The sequence below is a fragment of the Dipodomys ordii genome, unplaced genomic scaffold, assembly GCF_000151885.1.
Source record: "Dipodomys ordii isolate 6190 unplaced genomic scaffold, Dord_2.0 Scaffold28, whole genome shotgun sequence".
Classification (NCBI taxonomy): domain Eukaryota; kingdom Metazoa; phylum Chordata; class Mammalia; order Rodentia; family Heteromyidae; genus Dipodomys; species Dipodomys ordii.
Genome location: NW_012267244.1, coordinates 1292042 through 1315497, shown reverse-complemented (window position 1 = coordinate 1315497; position 23456 = coordinate 1292042). Strand labels below are relative to the sequence as shown.

The following is a 23456-nucleotide window of genomic DNA, read 5'->3' as shown; positions in this document are numbered from 1 at the left end:
ACTGACATCTTGAAAGCTGTCTCTTTTTTGAAGAAAAGATTAAACATCTGAAGACATATCTAAGAAAAATGTGGGCACTAGTTGTAAAATCAACCAACTCCTGAAAAGTTAGCTTTCACTGTTTTAGTTGAATATAGTATTTCAATTTTATTGATGGAAAGCTGAACTTGCCATGGAAAACTCTCCATCCTCTATTGTTTACTGGGTTTTTCTCAGACTAAAATGTGTCAATAAATCTTCAATTACTTTAATAACATTTGCCTTACAGTTACTATCTTCGTATAGAAGCTGAAGATGAAAGCCTAAGTACAAACAGAGAAAGAAGAACCTGAAGAAGAGATTATGATACCAGTGAATGTTGTGTTATCACACATTGGAGCCAGATGGTTTTATGGTTGATGAATTTATATCTTAATTGTGCACTGTCTTACCTCTCCACTCTATATGCACAGTGTAGAGGAAAAAATATAATAAAAAGGCATTGGAAAGTTTTATGATTTTTTTTATTTTTGTTTTATCTTCTAGGCATGCCTTCTGCATCTTTATTAGTAAATCTTCTTTCTGCTCTCCTCATCCCTTTTGTACTTGGAGAAACAGAAATACAGTTTGCTGGACAAACAGAATTTGTTGTTAATGAAACAAGCACAACAGTCATTCGTCTTGTCATTGAAAGGGTAGGAAAGCCAGCTAATATCACTGCAATTGTATCGGTAAGAAATTGCTTTAGGACTGTGCTTATGGAAATACGTGTTCGATTCTTTTAGTTCCAAAGGCAAGAACGTTTTCTGTTAAAAAAAATAATTCTGAATCTAGTTTCAGTATGATTTGTTGATAACATTATTCTCCTCAAGCAAATAGCAACAGTGTGGGTTCACAGAGGTCATGTACTTTTGACAGTTCTGTTAGAAAGTTCTTTTTGTGGGAGTAATTGAGTATATTAACTGAATTAACAGTTAGCGTTTGTTAAATTTTTGAACTACTCTACTCTTTAAATTTGATCAAATTTGATCTACTCTTCAGATTCTAATCAGAATTTGAACTCAGGGCACTGAGGGTGCTTGCTCTTCTTACTTATTCATAGTTAGTGCTCAACCATTTGAGCCATACCTCCAGTCTGGCTTTTTTTCTGTTGAATTGGAGATGGAGTCTCATAGACTATTTTCCCCCAGGTGATCTTTAAATCACTATCCTTTAGATCTCAGCTTCCTGAATAGCTAGGATTACAAGCAGTATTCACTGGTGCCTGGTGAAGTATTGCTGGGCTATATTTGAAGCTCAAAGTACCTGAAATTTTTGTTCTCAAGAATAATTTTTTAAGAAATAGATTAAATTGTCATGCTATGACATATGGTTAAAACAGATAAAGGAGAACTGTGAGCTCATTCCAATGATGTAATTTTGTACATTAATTTTAGTTTTTATTTATGACACGTATGTTTGCTTTTTGTCTAGGTTTAAATTTTCTAATGTAATTTTGCTTGTGTTGTTGCAATTTTTTTAGGTTGCTCTATTTCGTTTTCAGTTTCCTTGATAATGTTATCATTCTACCTTAATTGTTCTCTAACTCCTTTTCACTGAGTTTTCTTTTGGTGTTTGCTGTGTTGAATGTTATTTTGATAAATCTACTTATGTATGTGTCTGTGTTTATTTTACTCCATTTTGGATTAACTAATGATTTTGGTTTGTTGTAGTTTTCTTTTTGCCTCAGTGACTTTTTATAATGTTTTCTGATATAGACATGCTGTCTTATGTAAACCTAGTCTGTATTACAGTATATGTACAAGTTTTGTAACACCCTTGGCAATGTATTTGGATTTCTCAAGTATTTAGAAGCTAATTTATGTTCATAAACTGGAACTATAATGACTAAAATTTCCCTACGAATGTCCTCCATTTTTATTTGTATAAAATTTATTTTTCTCTGCTGGTTAAATTGTTCATTTTTAGCTCTCTAGCAAAGAAAAATCTCATTCAAATTTACACAATAAATTGCTCTCTCATAATTTTGTAGTTTTTAATACCTGGAGAATTTGTTATGTGGATATTTACAGACTAAGACCTTAAAATATAGTAAGCAATTGGTTTGAGATGTTAAAAGATTGTGTCTGTTTTTGGAGGTGCTGTGCTAAACTTTAGGTTGAAAGTTTTGGTGAGTAAATTTTTGGAAGCCAATTGGGGAAAAAATGATTTTCCTGGCAGTTTTTGGCAGGATAATTTTACATTTTTCTTTTTCTTTTTTTGTGTGTGCATTTTAGTCCTCTTGTTGTTAGACATGTAGTAATCCACCCCTGATCAATTAAGAGCCAGAGGAAAAAATTCAAAGCACTTTTTTTCTTCCTAATTGTTAGCTTTCTATGTAATTTCATCTTCTTCCATAATATAAGGAAATTTTTTGAAGAGAATTATTTATTTCTATAAATTCTTTTCTGAGGAAATTTGTTGTTATGAGTTGTCATGCGTTTATGTTGCATGTCTTTGTATGCTGTCCAGTGTCAAAGTCAGTGCCATGCTCTTTTATCTGATTGCACCAATTAGCATCAGGATCTCTTTTTCTCGTTGAGTGCTAAGAATGACCTGTATCCTTTATTTGCTAGCTGCATGGAGAAGACACTAGAGACTTTTTTGACACATATGCTGCAGCTTTCATACCTGTGGGAGAAACAAATAGGACAGTGTACATCGCAGTTTGTGATGATGATCTACCAGAACCTGATGAAACTTTCATCTTCCACTTGACATTACAAGTGAGTTTTTCTACCCTCCTTTACCTTAAGCTCATAAAAAATTCTTGCTACAAAAAAATCTACTTATTGAAAGAAGCCAATTCAGGTGGTGCAATGGGTTTTAACTAAACCAGAACTGAAAATCTCTTTGGTAATCTCACTGTCTGGTTATTCTCTCTATCAATCCTGTTGCGATCTACAGCTAGGATTCATTCACCTTAATTAGGAATTGTCAGGAAGAGATACTGCAGAAAACCTCGCCTTGTTTTGGCCTTTTTTTTTTTTTAATTTTAGCTATTCTCTAACTACCAGATTCATAAAGAAAGACAATAACTTCCAAGTTCATACAAGGACACAAAAAGCAAGCATGAAAGTGGAAGGTTTTTGTGACTCAGACTAAACTCTGAGAACCCTGGGAAGTTGGGGGTAAGGTGGGGACTTGACTAGCCTAAGATCTAATTGAACTTATTTTATGGCTTGATTTATTAGGTTGAGTCAGTAGCTTCTAGCACTGCTCCATTTTTATTTTCTATGGGCCCTTGATAATTTATTTTTTCCAAAGTAGTTTTGTCAGTATGATTAAAATTTTGTGAAACTGCTGCTTGAAACATTTAGGCTTTGATGTTGTAATTTATGTTTTTAACATGCTCCTTCGTTTTACTCTGTGTATCAGTAGACATGTAGAAAACTGCAGTTTTTAAAATAAAGATTTCTGTAATATTTTATCTCTGGGTACTGATTCATAGAATAACAAGATTAAGCATTTTCTATCATGTGAGAAACAGATCACATTTGAATAAAGTTTTGTACTGCATGTTTATTGTATTCTATTAGCAATGACCTCATACCAATCACAATGTAACTTATAATATAGTATGAGTAGCTAGTGATTACTTAAAATTATGTTATTAGATATCATGAATTGTGGTTAATGGTTTATAAACTGTTCAAAAATTTTTTCATTTGGGACTTAATTTGAATCCCTTTTCTTAATGTGTTAAAAGTATATTTGTATTATCACTCAGGCTCTATGTAACTACTTACATACATAGATTACTCTATCAAAGTTATTATTTTTCTTGCAATACTTTATCATTTTATTTTTTATTTTCATCTTAGAAACCTTCAGCTAACGTGAAGCTTGGCTGGCCAAGGACTGTTACTGTGACAGTATTATCAAATGACAATGCCTTTGGGATCATTTCATTTACTATGGTATGGTCACGATGTGATGATTCTAGTAGCTGCCAGACAGTAGTTTGCTAATTATCAAAGTTATTTTTCCATGATGCTGCCATCCTGTTTTTGATATTTTAGCACAAATTGCATCAACTGTAGCTGCAGCATGTTTATTTTCTACTTGTTCTACTTGAGGGGTTTTGCAATTGAAGATGCTTCTGAGGGTCCAGTCATCCTTCGCATAGTCTTCAGGGATAAAGTTTATAATGTCCCATTTGACAAAAGGAAATAAAAAAGCAGCTTTTATAGAAAATGGTGGAATTTGTACACAATGGGTTTTACTCAGCCATTGAGAAAAATGAAATTCTGTCATTTGCTGAAAAAAGGATGGGGCTGGAGACCATCCTGTTAAGTGAAATAAACCAGTTCCTCAGAAACACTATTACATGATTTTTCTTTATGGATGGTAAAGAGAATGAAATAAAACAAACCAAATATCCAAAGTCATGAGAGTAAAAAGGAGACTACTAGAAAGGTGTCATGTCCTGACAATTATTTTTCAGTGACAAACTGTTTGATGACAACGGAACAGTTTTTGGGAGCAAGATGGTGCCAGTGGAGGCTTAACTCAGTTCTATGAACTGACAGGTTCTGTGAGCATTTTAATTTTCTTTTAGCTAAGTAACTTTCAAGGTAATAGATAATAGCAGATAGTAGTGGTAGACAGAACAACATCTTTTACCTGGCCAGTTTTTTGTTTACTGTACACTATTACTTTTAAAACTTCACAACTTTTATCAGTTACAGTTAGCCGATAGCCCTTTTTTGATTTATTTGTAGTTTCAGGTTGGTGTTGAAATCACAGTGTAGCTCGGGTGGGCTTCTTTAACTTCCTATCCTCCTGACTCTGTGTCCTGAATGCTGGGATTACAGGCAGGTGTGTGCCATGACTTCTGACAGAAATGCCACTTATTTTATACTGTAGTATGAGCTGGTTTGCCTGCAGAAATTCAACATTTCTGAGGTAAGAGCTTTTACGACCTACATCTGATTGATCAGTGCCTCTGCTCTTCCCAACAGCCTTCGCCAGTCACAGTGAGTGAGCCCAGGGGCAGAAATGAATCTGTGCCTCTTATTCTCATCAGGGAAAAGGGGACCTATGGAATGGTCACTGTGACTTTTGAGGTAAGTTTACCAGGAAATTATTTTAGATGATAACACGTTAGAGTCCATACCAGATGGCTGCAATTTTGTAAATTAAAGCCTTTTATACTATCAACACAATATTCAATGAAAATAAAAAAGAAATACCTTTGCTATCTGGTAGATTTCACAGCAGAAAAATATTTTTCTTGCTGCTTCTGTGTGTGAAATTTATATGACACTAAATTATTTTAGACATGATGAAATGATAAGTCTCAACAGAGAACGATAATGTTACTTCTATAACATTTGTAGAATCATTATGATAAATATTTTCAAGGGTATATATTAAAAATATCTATGGATTTTTTTTTAGGTTTGTAAAACAGTATTCAACATATGGTCAGTCCTCTATTTTTTTTTTCGGACTGGAATGATGATATAAATAGGAATTATCTCCACTGTAGGGCTCCATGGGTATTATAGTGTTTATAAAAATGTGACAGTTTTTCAGATGATAGGTAAAACAAATCATTTTACTGCCTATTGATTGATCTCTGTATCACCAAACTGATGTTCTGAAGATTCACATTTAAAGGTTCAACAAATCAGTTGAACCTTTATCAGTTCAACCTTATCAGTTTGACAATATGATCAAATGTGCTATTTTCAACTTACAATAAACACTCAAAAGTTCTGGTGCCAGCTTCTACAACTGTACAGTTCTATAGCTGTACAACTCCTTTGTACAGCTGCTTAGATAAAAAGAAAAAGAAGAAAAAATATGTACTTAGATAATAAAGTTTTGAAGATAATTTTTTTTTTTGGTCAGTCATGGGGCTTGAACTCTGGGCCTGGGCGATATCCCTCAGCTCTTCAGCTCAAGACTAGCACTCTACCACTTGAGCCACAGCGCCACTTTCCACTGTTTGTGCTTATGTGGTGCTGAGGAATCGAACCCAGGGCCTCATGCATGCAAGGCAAGCCCTCTACCACTGAGCTAATTTCCCAGCCCTGAAGATATGGGAAAGATAGAAAATATGTAGAAAGAATAAGCTTTGCAAGTTATAGTATCTTCAGTTTATCTAAGATAAGTTATTTTATTGAGTCCACATCATGTTATTTTGTTTAAATAATTACAGATAGCATTTTGGGAACACTTTGTATTGCCATACATGTGACATATGTACCTTACACTGGTTATTTCTGCATACAGAAACATCCTTCACAAAATTCAGTGTCCTGTGTTTTTTGTTCCCATCAAATTTGTTATCCTGTGATATGCACACATCATTCATCATTTGTTTCCATCCAGTTACTATAGGTCCATGTGGCTGGAGTGTGCTTTTTCTATTATTATGTGCTTAGAACCCAAAAGTGATCAGGAATAGACTACAGTAAATACTTTATTAAATGAATGATTGCATGTCTTCCTTCAGTCTGTGAAATTAAAATTCTTATGTTTACTTTACAGATGAGGACAACTTGGTACAACATTGTTTAATAACATTGAAGGCCACTTGGATATACTGGAATGGGGATTTAGGTTCATTTCTGAAGGGAATTTACTAGTCTTAAATATTCTTCTTATAAAAAAGTACTTCTAGAGCTCCCTGAGGTTGAAAAGAATGACTGAGGAAAACACAGAAATCTTACAAGCAGCATAGTTTAAGGCAATGATAGTTAAGATATATAGTGACATTATAGCCCCTGTTAATTAGAAGAATGGATTTACAATAGTTGCAAAACATCTTTCCATAAACTTCAGAGTTTTGTGAGCTGGCATCTCACCCTTTTGAAATAATTTGTGATTGATTTTGCTGTATATTTCTTTGCAGATTGAGGATGGCCCAAATGCCCCTGATGAAGACTTAAGCCCAGTTAGAGGAAATATCACTTTTCCCCCTGGCAGAGCAACAGTCATTTATAACTTGACAGTTCTTGATGATGAGGTGGGACAATGTTAAGCATACTTGGGGGACAAGGACTGTCTCCAAGTTTTAGGGGATGTCATGTCAAATATTAAGCTAAATGTACTTATATTTTGTAAAGTACACCTGTTATACTTCAGTTATGAGCATGTTAATACTGTTTGAAGACATGGCTGGTTAATACGTAACTTCTTATGATAGATATAATAACTGGAAGTCTTGATAACTCTTAAGTTCATCTTATCCTGGAGGGAAACAAATACTCTTTTTGAGATCTGAAAGGTTATCATTTGGGGGGAACGATTAATGATACATTTTATTTGTAAAATTAAAATACCTCAATTAAATCACCTTTTTCATTTGTTTAGACAAATAGGCTTACTTTGTAATATTGCTACTGATGGAGAAAATAATGTTACTTTTTAAACTTTCATTTTTTAAATAGAATTTGTGGCTTTTAAGAAAAGTTTGAGGGGCTGGGAAGGTGGCTCAGTGGTAGAGCGCTTGCTTTGCATGCCTGAGGCCCTGGGTTCGATTCCTCAGCACCACATAAGCAAAATGAAAAAAGCCAGAAGTGGCTCTGTGGCTCAAGTGGTAGAGCGCTAGCCTTGAGCTGAAGAGCTGAGGGACAGCATCCAGGCCCAGAGTTCAGGCCCCATGACTGGACCCCCCCAAAAAAAACAAAACAAAAAACAAGAGAAAAGTTTGAGTAGCATAGTGGAGAGGTACCCAGGATATATGTAGTATTTTGATAGTCACTCTCCAAAGGGGCACGTGTATATTTTGGAAAACATGTCTCATATCACATATATATATGATATATATATGTGTGATTGATATATATATATATATATATCATATATATATATATATATATATCGTTGTTGTTGTTTTTGTCACTCCTGGGGCCTTAACTCTGGGCCTGGGTGCTGTTCCTCAGCTCAAAGCTAGCGCTCTACCACTTGAGCCACAGCGCCACTTCCAGCTTTTTCTGCTTATGTGGTGCTGAGGCATCGAACCCAGGACCTCATGCATGCAAGGCAAGCACTCTACCACTGAGCCACCTTCCCAGATCCATCATATCATATTTTTTTGATATCTGAGTTAGAAAATGTTTAGGGAGAAGAAAACAATTAATGTTGAAAGTGAACAATTATTGTTTCAGATTCTTAGATTAGACTTGTTCCAATACTGGGAACTAAACTCAGAGCCTTGTGCTCTCATTCATCTTTTTTGGTCACAGCTGATACTCCATCACTTGAACCATGCCTCTAGTCCAATATTTTGTAGATTAATTGGAGAGGGAGTCTCACAGGTTTTTCTGTGAGAAAAACCACCAACCAAATTAAAAAAATGTTGAAATAAGGACACAGGTTGACTCATTGTAACAATGAGATGTACAAGACACTATCTTGAAAATGCACTTTACAACTTGGTGGGGCAGGGGTGGGGAGGGGGCGAGGGAAGAGATGGTAGGAGAAAAACAAAGGAGGAGGTAACAATGCTCGATAAGAAATGTACTCATTACCTTTCTCATGTAACTGTAACCCCTCTGTACAGTATCTTTACAATAAAAATAAAAGCTGACAGCTTTTAACCCTATTATTAGACTTTGGACACCATGTCTGACCTATCAACTTAATAACAATTATTAGAATTTATGTCCATTTCTGCTATTTAATCTTTATAGTTACCTAAATTCTCATTAAGATTGAAAGATATACTGGATTTCATTAATTCCTCATGCCATTGCTTTATGAAGATTTTGGTAAATGGAGACTAAAAGAGCTTCTCTCTACTTTTTCCCTTAAGTTATTTGCTATATCTGTGTAATGGCATTGAAACATAGTTACTTCTTATACTTTGCATTTTATAATTTGGCTATAGATGTTTTACTCTGGTTTCTATTTGTTTGATAGGTGCCAGAAAATGATGAGATATTTTTGATTCACCTGAAAAAGGTAGAAGGAGGAGCGGAGATTAATATCACTAGGAATTCAGTTGAGATCATCATCAAGAAAAATGATGGCCCTGTCAGGTTCATTCAGAGTGTCTATTTGGTACCTGAGGAAAACCATATACTTTCTATTCCAGTGGTTCGTGGGAAGGATAGCAATGGAAATCTGATTGGATCTGATGAATATGAAGTTTCAATGCAATACACAGTTCTAACTGGGAATTCAACAGTACATGCTCAGCAAAACTTGGACTTCATTGATCTTCAGCCAAACACAACCGTTGTTTTCCCACCTTTTATTTATGAAGCGCATCTGCAATTTCAAATAATTGACGACACTATACCAGAGATTTCTGAGTCATTTCACATTATGTTACTAAAGAGTACCTTGCAGGGGGATGCTGTGCTGACAGGCCCTCAGAGTATACAAGTCACCATCAAGCCAAATGACAAACCTTATGGAGTCCTCTCATTCAATAGTATTTTGTTTGAAAAGGCAATTGTAATTAATGAAGACACAATATCAAGGTATGATTTATTTTCAGCCTGTTGTTACAACTGTGTTTCAGTATGCATTTATGTATGTATGTATTTATGCATGTATGTATATTGCCATACTAGGGATTGAAATCAGGCTTCTGTGCTTGCTAGGCAGGCAGTATACCACTAATGCAACATCCCAGCCATTACTTATTTTTTTCTTTAATAAGACTTTCTACTTACTCTCACTCAAGCATGCCTCTTACCCCTTGTAGCTGGGATAAGAGGCATGCACCACCATGCTAAGATTTTGTTGGTTCAGAAGTGGATCTTGCTTGTGTTTTGCCAAAGCTAGCCTTCAGTCATAATCTTCTCAATCTCTATCTCCTATATTGTTAGGATGACAGGTGTGAGCCATCATGCTAGCCATTTGACTTAATTTTGGTGATGCTGGACACACTACATGTGTCATTTTCTTTACAATTGCTTCACTGCTTTCTTTTTATTTTAAATTTGATATAAGTATGCAGATGAATTCTCATGGTAATGGTTTCCTAGGACACTATCACTTTTCTACTCTTTAAAATTTAAAAATAACATTTTTTTTTTTGCGTGTGCTAGATTTTTATTTCACTAACTCGATACTGGGGAAGCCACTCTAAGGGAGTGTGATGTGACAGTGTACATTCATTTAAACAATTTTAGATTTGAAGAGATCACAGTGGTTAGAAATGGCGGCACCCATGGCAATGTGTCTGTGAGCTGGGTGCTGACACGGAACAGCAGTGATCCCTCACCGGTGACAGCAGATATCAGACCTAGCTCCGGCCTTCTCCATTTTGCACAAGGGCAGATGTTGGCATCGATTCCTCTTGCCGTTGTTCATGATGAGTTCGCAGAGGAGGCTGAAGCTTTTCTGCTTAAAATTCTGCCTCATACAATACAAGGAGGTGCGGAAGTGAGCGAGCCAGCAGAGGTAGAGTTCTTGTTCTGCAATACTTTGCTGTGTTTCTGTTCTATGGAAAGCCAAAGCATGTTATCACAAGAAGCTTAAGTTTTGTTTAGTCCAAGAGGACACAAAGGAAACTCAACACTGTTTCTTCTGCAATTAATTCTTCTCCCCCCCTTTTTTTTCCTCTTCTTTTTTCTCTAGTAGTGGATATGAAATCTGGGGCTTTGTGTGTGTCATGCACATGCTCTAACACTGAGCTATAACTCCAGCTCTAATATTTTACTCTTTAAAAATGTTCAAAACTTTGTAACTTGGGAAAGTTTTATCTTTTACTCATGCAAAAAAGTTATCACTGAAAACATGAAAGAAGAACATAAAAGAGGAACCAAGGGACTGGGAAGGTGGCTCACTGGTAGAGCCCTTGCCTTGCATGCCTGAGACCCGGGTTCGATTCCTCAGCACCACATAAGCAAAAAGAAAAAAAGCTGGAAGTGGCGCTGTGGTTCAACTGGTAGAGCACTAGCCTTGAGCTGAATAGCTGAGGGACAGTGTCCAGGCCCAGAGTTCAGGCCCATGACTGGACCCCCCCCCCCAAAAAAAAAAGAGGAACCAAAAATATTACATTATAAATACATTTAAAACAACAGCAACAAACATAAAATCTCTGTGTCCCTAACAGGTTCATTTCACTTAGCATCATCTTATATAGTCATATGTTCATAGCTTTTGACCTTTTCTGCTTGTCCTAGACATATTCTAGTTATTACAGATAAGAGAAATCATGGGACCTATGTTCCTTTGGGCCTGGCTTACTTCACTTAATATATTTTTTCCAAGTCTTTCCATTTCCTAACAAATGGAGTGGTGTCATTCTTTCTGATGGAGGCATAGAATTCCATTATATACATATACCACATCTGAGGGGGCATCTGGGTTGGTTTCATATCTTAGCTATGATGAATAATGCTGTGATAAATATAGTTGTGCTGGTGGCTTTAGTATGGCCCTGCATCTTGTATATACATTTTTCTAATTTGGGGAGGGGAGGTAAATAACAAAAAGCTGAAATAAGGACAAGTTGACCCATTGTAACAATGAGATGTATAAAGTTTGTTGAAAACAAACTTTACAACCTTGGGTGGGGAGGGAAGAGTTGGGAAGGTGGGGAGGGAAGGGATGATTGGGGAAAAACAAAGGAGGGGATAAAAATACTCAATAGGAAATGTACTCATTACCTTACTCATGTAACTGTAACCCCTCTGTACAGTATCTTTACAATAAAAATATATATTAAGAAAACAAAGGAGATATCATTTAGACATGCTATATAAATAAATACTAAACATCAAAATAGCTTAGAAAGCAGAGTTTGATAACCTTAGATGGAAGATTTCTGTGCTCTAATATTTTACCTCTCTATTTACAGCTTTTATTCTACCTTCAGGATAGTGATGATGTTTATGGCCTCATAACATTTTTTCCTATGGAAAACCAGAAGATTGAAAGCAGTCCAGAGGAACGCTATTTGTCTTTGAGTTTTACGAGACTAGGAGGAACCAAAGGAGATGTGAGGATGCTTTATTCTGCACTGTACATTCCTACAGGAGCTGTGGACCCCTTGAGAGGGAAAGATGGCATCTTAAATACTTCTAGGAGAAACTACCTCATTTTTCCAGAACATAAAACTCAAATTGCTACAAAATTACCAATAAGAAATGATGCATTCCTTCAAAATGGGGCCCACTTCCTAGTACAGGTACTTTAATGATTAAAATAATCTCAGTTTTAGTTAAACTGCAAGTATACTTACTTCTATGAAAGTTAGTTAACCATTATTGTGCTCTCTTTATATTTCAGATTCTGTTTGTTACTTAAAGTTGTTTAGGGAATTCAAAGACAATGTTTGCTTCTAAGATGTGCAATAGTAGGATGAGGGTTATATTAAAATTAGCAATCAAATCAGGTGCTAATGAAAGTACACAAGACATGAAATGCAAAATAGACTAGTGAATGACAAAATGGGGTAATTTAACAACCTGTTAGATGAGAGAGCTGGAATTGCTTTGAAATGATTTGAGAAAATGTAAGAATGAGATATTTCAGAAATAAAAAATACAATATGAAACCCTTTTCTCTTTTAAATAGTTTAAAAAATCTATTTTTATTTTGCTCTCTGGTATTGGGGATGAACTCAGGGGCTCATACTTACTAGGCAAATACTGTATGTACAACTTAACTCTCATCTCCTGCCCCTCTTTTAGTTTATCAGACAAGTTCTCCTGGTAACTCTGACCAAGCTTGATTGTCTTACCTCTATTCTGAGTAGATGGGATTATACTTATGAGCCACCATTCCTGGGTTAAAAATATGTTTATTTATCTATTAAATGTAGACAGAATACCTGGACTTTATTTTTTTAACTATTTAATAAGAAAAACTAAGTGCCCTGTATCTTGTCATACTCATTTCTCAACTCCTGCTTATGAAAGTATTATTTTTATGGTAAATGTTTAAAATATCTGATAGTTCTCTCAAAGTAGCTGCAAAGAATTTTCACATAAACAAATCCTCCTTAAGAACTGTCTGAAGATCAAATATTATCCTAGCTATTTCAAGTCATCATTCAATATAAACACCAAAGAATTTGACAACTTTTGAAAGCTAAGAAAACACTGGAAAAATGTAGTATCTGATTTTTTTTAAATTTATATATATATATTATTGTAAAGATGCTGTATAGAGGGGTTACAGTTACATGAGTAAGGTAATGAGTACATTTCCTATGGAGCATTATTATGCCCTCTTTTGTTTTTCCTCTTCACCTCTCCAACTCCTCCCTCCCCCCCAAAGTTGTAAAATTCTTTTTCTTCTCCTTCCTTCGTTCCTTCATTCCTTCATTCCTTCGTTCCTTTCTTCCCTCCCTCCCTCCCTCCCTCCCTTCCTCCCTTCCTTCCTTCCTTCCTTCCTCCCTTCCTTCCTTCCTTCCTTCCTTCCTTCCTTCCTTCCTTCCTTCCTTCGTTCCTTTCTTCCCTCCCTCCCTCCCTCCCTCCCTTCCTCCCTTCCTTCTTCCTTCCTTCCTTCCTTCCTTCCTTCCTTCCTTCCTTCCTCTCTCTCTCTCTCTCTTTCTCTTTATTCTTTCTTTCTTTCTTTTATTATAAAAGGCACTGGTGGCTCACACCTGTAATCCTAGCTACTCAGGAGGCTGAAATCTGAGGATCACGGTTCAAAACCAGCCAGGGCAGGAAATTCCATGAGACTCTTATCTCCAATAAAAACCCCTAGAACACTGGAAGTAGCATTGTGGCTCAAGTGGCAGAGCACTGGCCTTCAATTGAGTAGCTGGGGGATAGCAAAAAAAAAAAATACTGTGCAAAGGGGTTACAGTGATATGAGTAAGGTGATGAGTACACTTCCTATGGAGCATTGTTATCCCCTCCATTTTTTTTCTCCTACCATCCCTTCCTTTCCCACCTCTCCAACGCCTCCCTCCTCCCCCCCCTTCCCTAAGCTGTAAAGTTTGTTTTCAACATAGTGAAACATTGTTACAATGGATCAATCTGTATCCTTGTTTCAGCATTTTGTTATTTCCCCTCCCCAAATTAGAAAATGGACATACTAGTATCTGATTTTTTTGTTGATCTTGACTATAAAGTTGTTTGCTCTACTAACTGGACTCAGTTCTTCATGTGTCTTCCTATTCAGTGGGAAAACAAAAGCTCTACAATGCAGATAGCTAATATATCACTTGTTTATCCCTGACACAATTCCTTGAGGTTAAAACCGCTATAAAGTGGAAGGCAGGTTGAATGATTACATAGCTTGAAGATTACATAGCTTGTCTAACCCACAATGAATAAGCAACTGAAGAATAAGAAGAACTAGACTGGCTGGGAATCCGAATGAAACTGAAGAACCGAAAGATAGGATCCTCATTCTTTAGTAACTCTAACTCAGTTAAATAAATATTAATGTTTCAGATACACCGTTGTTAGATATGGGCTACTAATGTGCTGTCCTGGTTCAAACTGTGTGAAAGCAAAGTCTGTTTTTTGGGGGGGCGGTGGGGGTCCGGTCATGGGGCCTGAACTCTGGGCCTGGGCACTGTCCCTCAGCATTTCAGCTCAAGGCTAGCACTCTACTACTTGAGCCACAGTGCCACTTCTGACTTTTTTTTTCTTCTACTTATGTGGTGTTGAGGAATCTAATCCTGGGCCTCATGAATGCACTCTGCCACTGAGCCACCTTCCCAGCCCCCAAAGTCTGGTTCTTTATGAATGAATAAGACAGTCTGATTGATCAGTGTCTCAGACCCAAAGGATTATGGACTAGGAAATGGGCCAGACTGGTGTAAAATTGCCATTTCCTGTTAGATCATATCATAATCTTCAATATCATCTCTTAAGATTTCTCTAAAATACTACTTTTGGAATTACTTCTGTGAGTTTTTTTGATAAAATATCTAAAATGATTTTCTTTTGTCTTGGAACATTTTGAGTAAAAATAAAATCTAGTGAGCTCTAGTTCCTTGATGTTTGAGATAGCATTAACAGTTTAGTTCATCCACAGATATTTACATATATGACCAATGTGTTTTAGAAGCATCTTTGCCTTCAAGCATACTCTAGATTTTAGGTCCAATTCAAATCTATTTTTCCTTGTACCATTTTGTAAGATGAATATATGGATATATGAACATATGGATATATGGAATATATGAATACATATGGATGTATACATTCCTTTCTCTAGAAAAAAGAAAATGTGGTTTTTGACTATATGTTTACATTTTGTATTTTATATTTACTTTGTAAAGTTAATGAATTATACCAAAGAATTATGTGTTTTAGTTTACTTGGTTTGGTGTACACATCCATTCTGTTTTTTATATTCATGTCTGTTTTTCACAATCCTGAAATGCTTCTTAGTTCCTTCAAATCTCCAACGAACACCATGGATTTATAAAATGAGTTTAGTAATATGTTAAATGTTGAACATGTGAAGTTTGTAATGAAGTTCTAAGGTTAATGAGAGTAGCAGTAGAACTTCAGAAAAAAGCAGAATGAAGAAGATTGGATAATTCAAGGAAAGCTTCATGAAAGAGGAAGGAAATTTAGCTGGTTTAAAGGATCGGTGCCTTTTGTATTTGTGAGGTGGCGCTGGGGAACAATCTAAGTGCAATCACCCTAGAGTGAGCACTTCAGTGCCACCTTGATTATAGGGATTTGGTGTTTATACTTGCATTGAATTTCTGGTTTTAATATAATTAAATTAGTTAAATTAGAATGGAAGTTGTGAATGGTCTTCTGATACTAGATAAAGTCGGGCAAAGGAGAGGAGTAAATGAATAGTTGAAAGTCTTCGTCAGTGGATGAGAAATAAAAGGTGTGAGCCATTCTCTGGGTTTGGCTTTAAAAAGATGAAGACATAGTTGGGATTTATGTGATCATAGAAAAGCTGGGTGTAGTACTGGATGATGGTCGTGGTGAGGTGACATGGAGTAGATATGATTTCTGTCTGGATAGTCCCTACCTGTAAGTATCTCTGTGGCATTTATGTGATATAGAGTGCTATTTATTATTATAAACAATAGGGAGGCCCAGAGAGTATCTCTCCTACCTTCTCATCCCTCCCCACCCCACCATACCCTGGTCTTTTCTCCTTCCTCTCCCTTCCCTTTCCTTCCTTTTGCAGTGAAGATGATTGAACCCAGTTCTCACCCTTGTTAGGAAAGTGTTCTACCTACCATTTGTGCTATGCTCCCAGTGCAAGGGTTTTTGTTTTTGAATTTTAAGCTTTCTCCCCTGTCTTTGTTTATTATAGTTGGAAACTGCAGTGTTGATGAACATATTTCCCCCAATCCCACCTATAAGTCCCAGATTTGGACAAATTCGTAATATTACATTACTAGTTACTCCAGCCATTGCAAATGGAGAAATTGGCTTTATTAGCAACCTTCCAATCATTTTACATGAACCAGAAGAGTCTACTGCTGAAATGGTAAGAAAGTTCTTATTGACATGGCCTCATGAGTTTGAAATAATGTCTAGATTCTGTCTGTCTGTCATCTATCTATCTACAGAGAGTGAGTGAAAGAGAGAGAAGGAGGGGAGAGGGTAGGAGGGAGAGTAAGCACTAGCCAGCCTAGTTAAAAGAGCTTGAAATCTTTAATATCTCAATTTCAACTTTATCCTTCAGAGGTTAATGTTTGTGCTTGAATTGCTCTCTTTGAGAACAGTAAAAGTAGGAGTGTCTAGCTTTTCTAATAACCCAAATATGACATAATGATCCAAATATGCCCTATCCCTCAGGTGACAAAGAGGCCAGCCTCTGTTAGTTTTTTGTTTGCTAGTTTTTCTTCTCTAAGAATCTTACTTTGTGGTGTGAAGTTCTGACCATTGCTAGCCACAGTGGTAGTGATGTGTGTGTGTATATATAAATTGTATAATATATTATATATTACAATAAAATATATTATTTGTATACATATATTTTTTTTTTTGGGTCCGGTCATGGGGCCTGAACTCTGGGCCTGGGCGCTGTCCCTCAGCTCTTCAGCTCAAGGCTAGCGCTCTACCACTTGAGCCACAGCGCCACTTCCAGCTTTTTTCTTTTTGCTTATGTGGTGCTGAGGAATCGAACCCAGGGCCTCTGGCATGCAAGACATGCACTCTACCACTGAGCCACCTTCCCAGACCCTATTTGTATATATTTTTATGTATATTATTTGTATATATTATTTGCATAAAATATATAATTTACATACAACACAAGTGCATATATATAGTAAGATATAAACCAATGTATATAACTGCTTATATATTCTGCTATTTATATATCCTGTTATAATATATATTGCTGTTATATATATTACTGTTACTTTGGCTAGGTATATATAATACGTAATATAATATTATATAACATATAATATAATAATATGAAATTGTAATATATAACATATATTAGATTCTGTGTATTTCAAAACTGACTTATGTAAAAATCAAAGATACAAGATGGTATCTATCTTAGGAATGTAAAGAAAATAGCATCTGTTTGATTATACTGTGTATATTCTTTGAAAAGAGTTCATCATGGTCTATATATTTATGTACTTAAAATGTGCTTCATAAGAACACAACTACCAAATAGAGCTTGTTTCAGAATTAGTATAATATTGTCCATTTATTTAGCTTGTTCTGTGGCAAGATCAGGAAGTACTTCTTGTCACATCTTGCAAAACTGGGAATCAGCAGCTTTATTTCACATGCAAAAATCTAGATTAGAGAGGTTAAATAACTTGAACAAAGTAACCAAGTCATGATTCATTATTCAGTTTTATTTTTATGTTTTTATTCTGTTGGTTAGTAACATTTTCTCACTTTGCTTTGTATCATTTTTCAATATTTGTACAAAATGCTTTCTAGTTTTAATGACAGTTTATTTTCCAATTTATGTTCTGATATTGAATTCTTTTTTTAGAGAACCTCTGAGAAAAAACAATATTTAGTAAGATTGTTCTACTCTCTTCAGGATTCTTTAGCTTTAAATACCTTTGTCTTTCTATTAAGACAAATCCTTGTTAGATATGAGGGTTGATTTTATAGATTTTTTTTTTTGCTGGTCCTGGGCACTGTCACTTTGCTTCTTTGTGCTCATGGCTAGCACTCTACCACTTGAACCACAGAGCCATTTTTGGCGTTTTCTGAGTAGTTTATTGCAGATAAGCTTCTCAAAGACTTTCCTTGAGGCTGGCTTTAAACCACAATCCTCAGATCTCAGCCTTCTGAGTAGTTAGGATTACAGGCATTATCCACTGGTGCCTGGCTACATTTCTTTCCTTTTTTTTTTGTTTTGGTATTGATGCTTGAATTCATAGCTTTGTGCTTTCCAAGCAAACCCTAAGGACTTGCATGATGAATCCAGCTCTTTTTGTTTTTATTGGTCTTTTTCTTTCTCCTTTCTTTCTTTCTTTCTTTCTTTTTTTTAATACTTTTGCCTAGGCTGGTTTTGAAGGGCAATCCTATCTCTGTCTCCCAAGTGCTAGTATTAGAAGCATATAACACCATTGTTTTTAATTGTTATTAATGTCACTTAATAGTTTAGTTCATATAAAGAATACATATTCGTATGTATGTGAGGACTGGCAAACTCAACCTTATTTTTGAGCATACATTTTAGTAGAACTTGGTCTTCTTTTATTTTTTAAAATAAGGTGTACATTCCCTTACATCGCGATGGAACTGATGGCCAAGCTACTGTCTACTGGAGTTTGAAGCCCTCTGCCTTTAATTCAAAAGTGGTAACCATGGATGATTTGGATCCCTTTAATGGCTCTGTTGTATTTTTATCTGGTCAAAGTGATACAACAATCAACATTACTGTCAAGGGTGATGACATACCGGAAATGAATGAAACTCTCACACTTTCTCTAGACAGGTAAGAGCCCACTCACATAAATCCTTGTGACCTTTGTGAATGTGTTTAGATAACCTTGATTTTCATTTTATTCTTTTCTACATTTGAAGTAATGCTATTTGTATGAAGAAATATTGAATAGAGGATTTACAGCAGGTATTAAAGAAATCTGAAGCAAAGCCAATTTGATTCTTTATGAAAAGCAACAGGCACTAGTCATATACTTGAATTGTTAAGTTACACAAATCTCTGTTTTTCTGTAGGGGAGCAGGTTAGAACTTTTTCAAGTACTAAAGCATTAATCTTTAATAATGAATAAAGCAATTAATCTTTATTTTCTGTTTTTAACATGGAATTTAAACATTGAATTTTGTTTATTTCCTAGAGAATCAAAATTAATCAAATTAAAGGGGCAACTTTTCATTCATAATAGCAAGTTACTAAGCATTTCTCAGAAGTCACTTTATAGTTAGAAACTTTTACAGTTGTTTTTATAATATACAGAAATCTCTAAAAATAAATACTACTGAGTTTAATTAGATAATGATTAAAACAAAACAAAATAAAAACCAAAGACTAGACCTGGTAGTTTATGCTTGTAATCCCACTTATTTGACAGGTAAATCAGGATAGTTGAGGTTTGAGTCTAGTAGAGGCAGGAAGTTTAAATCCTTATGTCAAGAACAAGCTGGGTGTGATGATATGCCTCTGTACACCCAGATACTAGAAAGCTGGTGTAGGTAGGAAGATTGTAAGTGGGGGCCAGCCATGGACAGAATGTAGACATATTGGAAAAATAACAGGCAAAACTGGCTGAGAGCATGGCTCAATTGGTATAGTGCTTGTCTAGCAAAGTTAAGCCCCCACATTCGAATCCTAGTACTGCCAAACTTAAAAAGTAGAAATAAAAGAAATCCAAAAATTACAAGGCAAAAACAGTTTTTTAAAAATGGATTGTGATACAATATAAGGAAAGTTAATGTAATGTTAAGATACTGTACATTCTTATTTAGAAATAGTGAAATCCATAGGTAAATTTGAGACATCTGTGTTCTATAGGAATAAAGTAATAAGAATTGTTTTATGCAATCCATGGACTATTCTGTATTTTATAATTAACTATTACTATATCCTCTTTTGAAGGTATTTTCTTCAAACATATTTATAGAAATGAGTGATTTATTTATTTATTTATTTGTTTATTTATGTATTTATTTATCAGTCATGGGGCTTGAACTCTGGGCCTAGGCACTGTCCCTGAGCTCTTCAGATCAAGGCTGGCACTCTACCACTTGATCCACTGTGCCATTTTTGATTTTATGAGTGGTTTATTGGAGATAAGAGTCTCACGGACTTTCCTGCTCAAGCTTGCTTTGAACCGCGATCCTCAGATCTCAGCCTCCTGAGTAGCTAGGATTACAGGCGTGAACTACTGGCAATTGGTGATTTTTATTTTTGTATTAATGAATTCAGAGAACAAATCTGTGAGGGTCATTATTTGCCTTCAGAACCATCCTATGTTTGTTTATTGTCTTTCATAAAAAGTAAAATAAAACAATGAAAGTGAAGAGCGCAAACTAAATGCAAGTGTGTGTACCTGCAAGTGCACTCGGGTGCATACACACACATACACACACAGCGTCTAATAGATACAGTTTTTATATAGTTTACGGAATTAATCTTAGGAAAGCTATTTTATATGTAAAAAATCAGTAAAATACAAGATAGGAGCCATCCTTTTTATCTGTTTTTTTCTTTATTAAGCTTTAATATCTCTTAAATCAGTGAATAATCTTGGAGAAACTAAACAATAATCAGCAGTGTTTAAGTTGGAACTGTAGCAGTTGGAAGCTAAGCTTTGTTAGCTTACCTCAGAGTGCCTGCTCTTAACTGAATGTTTAAAGATTATTTTAGATTTTACTTGCAAAACATTTAGTGATAATTTTTTGTTTCCTTCAAAATTGTAATTTTGAGTTTTGTCATATGAACATTTGAAATTAACATAATTTTAATGTGTCTTGCTTTTCTCTCTCCCATCTCTCTATGGATGCAAATGATAGAATATTTCAGAAATTATTAGTTCTTTTCTTTCTATGTTTTTTTATTATAAAAATAGTGTACAGAGGGGTGACAGTTACACGAGTAAGGTAATGAGTTCATTTCCTATCGAGCATTGTTACCTCTTCCTTTGTTTTTCCCCTACCATCCCTTCCATCCCCACCTCCCCAAGTTGTAAAGTTCATTTTCTACATAGTGTCTTGTACATCTCATTGTTACAATGGGTCATCCTGCTAGTTCTAATCTGCTAATTCTTTTCTAATAGAAGAAATTACTTAAAATATATGCTACAGTGTGTTCATTCAATTAGTAATTAGTGTATTATCAAGAATAAGCAAATTACATTTAAGCATGAAGACATTTAGTTAAATAATAAGAATAAAATTTATGATTTGAAAGGGCCTGTGTTAGCAGATCCTTCTTGTAATTTTGTGGATTGGTAGCAAAAGTTAAGTGAAACAATAAATGCACAATAGAAGGTGTGACTGAGTGAGGGGCTCACAATACAACCTTCTTATAAAATAGAGTTATACTTCTTATTAGGGCATAGTTTACAATTTTCTTGAAATGTTAAATGCAAACTTAAATTCTTTGTATTTCAGCTTAAGATAATAGAAATTTCTCTTACACTAAATAATTAGTTGCTTTCAATTTCATAGTCTCTAAAAATACTGTAGAGTTTAATCTTCTCCAAATCATAAATAATCAGAAGGAATTTAAGTATGTGATAGGAAGCTCCATATTTATTAATGATGCATTTGACTTAAACATTATACTCAAAATGCCTTTACATTTTGATAGAGCTTGTTAAGGCAATTTGAAAACGAGACATTGTTGAGATGGGAAAAAGTATTTATATCTATTTCCTGATATATAATTGTAATGAAAACTTACTGTGATATTCTATGACTTCTTGAAGATGTTTCTGCATAGACCATATCAGGTGTAGATTTTTTTAATATTGGTGAGCTTTTTGGCAAATGGTGCCTCTGCCTCCTTTTTCCTCCCTCCCACGGTGTTTTCTGTGTTGACAGGGTAGAAACAGAAAGATTTGTCGTGTATTTTGGGTAAGTGTTCAAAGATAATACCTTGTTTTCGGTGATTTGTCATTTTGTTTTTTTAAGTGCTTGTGTTTGGTTGAGATGGGGGGAGTTCTGCATGGTCCCAGATCCTGAGAAATGCTCCTTGTCCAGTGCATGCTGTGTATGTGATTTCAGCATATTATTTGAAGCTCTGAGGGAAGGGGTTCTTAAGTTTTCAGTTAGGAATGTGATTAAGATATTTAATAAAATGTCTAGCCAGCTCTAGTGGCTCATGCCTATAATCCTAACTATTTAGGAGGCTGAGATCCGAGGATTGCCATTCAAAGTCAGCTTAGGCAGGAAGGTCCCCATGAGACTCTTTTGTCTAATTATCCACTCAATAACCAGAAGTGGAGCTATGGCTTAAAGGGATGGAGTGTTAGCCTTGAGCAAAAAAGCTCAGGGACTGACCAGGAAAAAAAAGTCTAACAATTAGTGTTATCACATATTTTGAAGAACTTTAATTCTGAAGAATATTTTTAATTTTCTATATGTTTATAGATAACCTAGGGAATAGTTAATAATGTACTTTATTTGTGAAATTATGAATCGCCTCTTGTTTAACAGGCATTTAACACTTTTCTTACTTTTCTGAGTTTATTCATGCTTTCATGCGTCTTTTATATAGAAATTTTCAAAATTTACCTTTTACTTATGGGTGGCATATTTTAAGAAAGTTAAAAAATTCTATTGTTTAATGCTTGGAGTAAATTTTTATAGGTTACCGTTGTGTGTGTGTGTGTGTGTGTGTATGTATGTGTGTGTGTGTGTGTGTATGTATGTGTGTGTGTGTATGTGTGTGTGTATGTATGTGTGTGTGTGTATGTATGTGTGTGTATGTATGTGTGTGTGTATGTGTGTGTGTGTATGTATGTGTGTGTGTGTGTGTGTATGTATGTGTGTGTGTGTGTGTGTGTGTGTGCATGCGTGCGTGTGCATGCTAGTACCATCACTTGAAATCAGGGTCTCACCCTCTTGCTTAGATTTTTTTTCAGTAGAGCTGGTAATGTACCATTTGAACCACAGATCCACTTCCAGTTTTTTGATAGTTAATTGGAGATAAGATTCTCACAGACTTTCCTACTTTGGCTGGTTTTGAACCACTGTCCTCAGATCTCAGTCTCTGAGTAGCTAGCATTACAAGCATGAGCCACCAATGCCTGGTTATATTTTTAATTTAGATTCAGGGTTCTTACCTACTAGGTTATGGGAGTACAGGAACTTTAAATTTATGAAGATATTACTGTAAGAGTAATGAGGACAAATTTATATGGAAAAAATCATTGGTATTAGTAACAAAATAATAATTATACTGTTTAGATTCCTCTGTAGTCACTGACATGCTATGTGTGGATTCTTAAATTTCTAAAAGCCTGGGAAAGGTATTCATTCATATGTTCTATTATGCTGCCTTTTATACATATTTCTACGTATTAGTTGTGGTTTCACTGTGATGTTTTAAAATATATTTTTATTGTTATTGTAAAGGTGATGTACAGAGGGGTCACAGTCACATACATCAGGTAAAGGGTACATTCC

General features: G+C 35.2%; 1 protein-coding gene across 1 annotated transcript in view; it reads left to right on the top strand.

The window, feature by feature from the left end:
- Positions 1 to 527: 527 nt before the first annotated feature.
- The window catches only part of Adgrv1 (adhesion G protein-coupled receptor V1), a 447493-nt gene continuing 424564 nt past the window's right edge, over positions 528 to 23456 (top strand). The window contains exons 1-10 of the mRNA XM_013015810.1: positions 528 to 710; positions 2595 to 2744; positions 3843 to 3938; positions 4983 to 5087; positions 6884 to 6997; positions 8896 to 9461; positions 10119 to 10389; positions 11792 to 12121; positions 16186 to 16362; positions 18575 to 18798. Coding sequence (XP_012871264.1) covers positions 528 to 710; positions 2595 to 2744; positions 3843 to 3938; positions 4983 to 5087; positions 6884 to 6997; positions 8896 to 9461; positions 10119 to 10389; positions 11792 to 12121; positions 16186 to 16362; positions 18575 to 18798 — 2216 coding nt within the window. The remainder of the gene's footprint in view (positions 711 to 2594; positions 2745 to 3842; positions 3939 to 4982; positions 5088 to 6883; positions 6998 to 8895; positions 9462 to 10118; positions 10390 to 11791; positions 12122 to 16185; positions 16363 to 18574; positions 18799 to 23456) is intronic.